Source organism: Pinus tabuliformis, chromosome 4_1 (assembly GCF_031772625.1).
Source record: "Pinus tabuliformis cultivar Carrire ecotype Pingquan chromosome 4_1, CPIR1, whole genome shotgun sequence".
Classification (NCBI taxonomy): Eukaryota; Viridiplantae; Streptophyta; class Pinopsida; order Pinales; family Pinaceae; genus Pinus; species Pinus tabuliformis.
The window spans coordinates 637,305,664-637,310,620 of NC_142303.1; the positions used below are offsets into that span (position 1 = coordinate 637,305,664).

Genomic DNA, 4,957 nt, shown 5'->3' on the forward strand with positions numbered 1-4,957 from the left:
TTCAAACTTACCATTGTGGAAACAGGACATCCACATTGCAGTCATTAAGGGTCAGTCTGCTCACGAAGGAGCGAGTGAGTTAGACAAAAGCGTGAAGAGGAGAAAGGAATGATAGCAGGGAAAAAGACCTTACCTTTTCATTATAGAAGAAACCGAAGCTGAAGGCCCTGAAACCACAACCTATCGAAGAAACAGAATAATGTGACCAGAGAGCTCAAAGAATAGTTGAACAGAAGAAGCCAAGACAAGAATAGTCTCATAGTCCAGCAAAATAACCAGTATTAACCTTGTACACAGAAAAATTCCCCAAATCTTTATAAGCAAGCTACTGACCATAACTCATCAGCGATATTAAGCACCAGGTGGGGAAAACAAGCAAAAGAAAACCAGTGACAACAGGAGTCTCTTACTAGACAGTGAAGTTGAATAAGTTTCCAGGTTAAAAGCCAAACTAGAATACTAGGAGCAGCATAAATTTTTATAGTGAAAATCGCACAGAAGGACCATATCGTGAAACCCTCAACCTCAACAGCTCGATGAGAAAAATGATCAGGAGATGAGGTTTGTGGATCTATTACCAAAGCGGGAGTGATACCTTCGAGGAGTGGACACTTGTCCAAGAACCAGCAGTGCAGGTACAAGTCATAAGTACTGGGAAACAAACAAATATTAAATCATTGTAATCAACCGTTGAATGAACAAATCTTTCATTTAATCAAACTGCTCATCATTTAAATCAATTTATAATCCTTTATTAACGTTGGTAAGTGTGACGAGGGGCTGGACCCATCAAGTGGTATCAGAGCAGGAAATTGAAAGTGCCAGGATATGGAAGTTGGAAGACAAGGACATGGGAGAGGTGTGCGCAGAGCAGTAGATGAAGGACTGAGGGAAGAAATAAGGATCCTTACTGCTCGTTTGGAGGCAGTGGAAGCAGGAAGGAGAAGGGATCCAGAAATAGGAGATGACAATGAGGAAGAAGCCATAGTTACAATAGACAGATTGGATGAGGAAGGGCCGAAGATGAGGTTGTTGAGGTCGGTCCTATTGGCCAGCAGCAAGCCCAAACTAGAGATTCCAAATTACGATGGCAGCCTGTCCACAGAAGTTCTGTTGGACTGGGTGAGCGAGTTGGACAAGTATTTTGAAAGTGAAGAAGTCAGCGAGGACCGGAGAGTCAAGTTCGCTGCAACAAAGTTGAAAGGACATGCAGCCCTATGGTGGGACAATGTCCAAGCAGAGAGAAGAAGGATGAGCAAGTTACCGATAAAGAAGTGGTCAAGGATGGTGGCCAAGCTGAAAGGAAGATTTCTGCCTAAGGATTATCAGGTTGCACTGTATCGACAAGTGCAGAATTTAAGACAAAAAGGGATGACCGTAAGGGAGTATACAGAAGAATTCTACCGGGTGAACTTGAGAGCTGGTTACACCGATGACACCCCGGAGAAGACAGCAAGATACATAAATGGTTTGAGACTGGAAATATTGGATGAAATCAGTATTCTTTCCTCGAGAAATATAGAAGAATCCTATCAGAGTGCTGTGAAGGCTGAGGAAAAGATTACTAGAAAACAAAATGCTAGGAGACGACAGGGAACCAATAGAGGATGAGGACAGTCTTATGGCAGAGTGCGAACTGCCAGTAATAGTGAAGGCAGTAGCTCCAAGGCTTCAAGAACAGCAGAGAAAGGAGATAACACTAGAGGTGGCAGTCCATATCAGTGAGGAAGAGGGAATGGCCAAGGTAGAGGAGCTAATTACCAATGCTACAGGTGCCACAAGTGGGGGCACAGATCTTTTGAATGCCCTGAAGCGAAACAAGCTGGCCAGAGAGGAACGTTTGTTGCACAACTTGAGGAAGCTAAGGCACCACCCCAAGAAGCAGAAAATGTACCAGAAATGGGGGAGGCCTTAGTTCTGAATAAAGTGTTGCTAAAACCAACCAAAGAAATAGCTGAACAGACCCAATGGAAAGCATTATTCCAGAGAGTTTGCAAATCACACAGGAAGTGCTGCAAGTTGATCATTGACAGCGGGAGTACAGATAATTTAGCTGCCACCGAGATGGTAGAGAAGTTGGGTTCGAAGCGACTTAAGCACCCCACCCCTTACAAGGTGTTGTGGCTGCAGAAAGGCCACCAGCTGTTGGTTGACGAATAGTGTGAAGTTGAATTCCACATTGGCAGGTACAAAGACAAAGTTATCTGTGATATTATGCCAATGGACGTGTGTCACATACTGCTAGGAAGACCATGGCAGTATGATCAGAAGGTAGTACACGATGGGAAAACAAACTGCTACAAGTTTGTTAAAGATGGGATCAAGCACACGCTTGTACCCATCAAGGAAGAGGAGACAACAAAAGCAAGCGGGACGAAAGCATTGCTAATAGGTGGAAAACAGTTTTTGAAACAGATCGAGGAAAATGAAATGAACTATGCTGTTGTGAGGAGGGAAAAGACAGTGCTGTTGCATACAGAAATGTCTGATTTGCCAGTAGAAATTCAGCAGATGCTGCAGGAGTTTAGTGATATTGTAGTTGACGATTTGCCGGACAAGTTGCCTCCCAAAAGAAGCATCAGTCATCATATCGACTTTATACCTGGAGCAAGCTTACCAAATAAGGCAGCATATCAGATGAGCCCCAAAGATAATGAGGAGATCAGGAAACAGGTGCAGGAGTTGCTAGATAAAGGGCTAATAAGGGAAAGCTTGAGCCCTTGTGCAGTACCAACAATTCTCGCTCCCAAGAAAGGAGGAGAATGGTGGATGTGCACGGATTCACAGGCCATCAATAAAATCACTATTAGGTATAGATTCCCACTACCACGAATGGACGATATGATGGACTACCTAAGTGGGGCAGCATACTTCATGAAGATTGATCTAAAGTGGCTATCATCAGATCCGGATCAGGGAAGGAGATGAGTGGAAGACAGCCTTCAAGACTAATGAAGGGCTGTACGAGTGGCTGGTCATGCCGTTCAGTTTGAGTAACGCCCCTAGTACTTTTATGCGATTGATGAACGAAATGCTGAAAGAGTTCATCGGCAAGTTTGTGATAGTGTACCTTGATGACATATTAATTTTCAGCAGGACTAAGGAGGAGCACCTTCGACATATTCGAAGAGTGCTGGAGAAACTGCAGCAGAATAAGCTGCTGATAAATTTGAAAAAATGTACTTTCCTACAAAGAGAACTGGTTTATCTGGGCTTTGTAATTGCAGAAAATGAGTTGAAGATGGACCCAGAAAAGATTGCAGCAATCATTAACTGGCCATCTCCGAAAAGCCTGTTTGAGGTATGTAGTTTTCATGGGCTGGCGAGTTTTTATCGCAAATTTATAAGAAATTTCAGTGAAATCTACGTGCCTATGTTGGACACTATTAAAAAGGCAAGTCAGCCTTTTTGTTGGACCAAGGCAGCAGAGGAAAGCTTTCAGCTCCTAAAGAAGAAAATTACAAAAAGGCCAATTTTAAAGTTACCAGATTTTAATAAGCTTTTCCAGGTTTGCTGCGATGCAAGCGGTACAGCTATTGGCACTGTACTCAGCCAAGAAGACAAACCTGTTGCATTTTTCAGTGAGAAGTTGAACGAAAGCAGGCAGAAGTATTCATCCTATGATAAGGAATTCTATGCTGTCATCCAAGCACTGAAGAATTGGAGACACTATCTGTTGGGGAGTGAATTTGTGTTATTTTATGATAATTCAGCAATGCAACAACATAAATTGAACCACAAGCATGCCAAATTTGTTGAATATTTGCAGAGTTTCACCTTTGTGTTGAAACACATCAGTGCGCAGGCCAACAAGGTGGCAGATGCGTTGAGCAGAAGAGCCTTGCTTTTAAAGTAAAGTACGATGCAAGTGTTGGGTTTCGAGCATTTGAACGACTTGTATCAGACCAATGCGGATTTCAAAGAGGCTTATGAAGCCTGTCAAAATCCCTTGCTGAGGGACAATAGTCCATCGTTGGACTACAACTTGCAGGAGAAGCTACTGTTTGAAGGGGGACAGTTATATATTCTTGATTGTTCGATGAGAGAAAATATTATTTGGGAGAAGCATAGTGGAGGTCTAGTTGGACATTTCAGCATAGACAAAACTTTAGATCAGCTTGAACACTTCTATTACTGGCCAAGAATGCGAAGGGATGTGCAGCGATATGTGAGTAGGTGTAAAGTCTGCCAATTGGCGAAAGGACATAGTCAAAACACCGGACTTTACACACCACTTCCTATTCCATGTATACCATGGGACTCAGACAACATTGACTTTGTCTTAGGACTGCCTAGAATGCAGCGAGGTTACAACTCGGTGATGGTGGTGGTAGACAGGTTTTTGAAAATGGCGCATTTCATCCCTTGTCGAAAAACTAGTGATGCCACTCATGTAGCTCACCTATTTTTCACAGAGATTGTTAGATTACACAGCCTACCCAGATCTATTATTTCTGACAGGGACGTAAAATTCACAGGACACTTTTGGCGCATCCTGTGGAATAAGTTGGACACACAATTGAACTTTAGCTCTACATATCATCCGCAGACTGATGGGCAAATAGAAGTGGTGAACAGGAGTGTGGGGAACTTGTTACGGAGCTTGACTGGGGAAAATTCACGGTTATGGGATCATGCGCTCACTCAAGAATAATTTGCTTATAATGATTCACCGAACCACAGCATCAGGCACAGTCCATTTCAGATCATGTACGGCATGCATCCTCGCAGAGTACATGAGTTGCGGGATCTATGAAAATTGGAGAAGAGAAATGCTGATGGGGAAGATTTTTCTAAAGCGATGAATGAACTGCATGAACAAATGAAATCAAAGTTGCAGGAAAACATTAAGAAATACAAACAACAGGCAGATTTAAAGTGACGAGAAGTACAATTCAATGTAGGGGATGAAGTCCTTGCACATTTACGCAAAGAATGGTTTCATAAGGGCGCATAA

The 4,957-nt window shown here is 42.8% G+C and overlaps 1 protein-coding gene across 1 annotated transcript; it reads left to right on the forward strand.

Annotated features, from left to right (window-relative positions):
* Positions 1-1,023: 1,023 nt before the first annotated feature.
* On the forward strand, positions 1,024-1,611 carry LOC149177656 (uncharacterized). The gene has a single exon (XM_089421825.1). The coding sequence runs from the start codon at positions 1,024-1,026 to the stop codon at positions 1,609-1,611; it is 588 nt and encodes a 195-aa protein (XP_089277951.1).
* Positions 1,612-4,957: the final 3,346 nt, after the last annotated feature.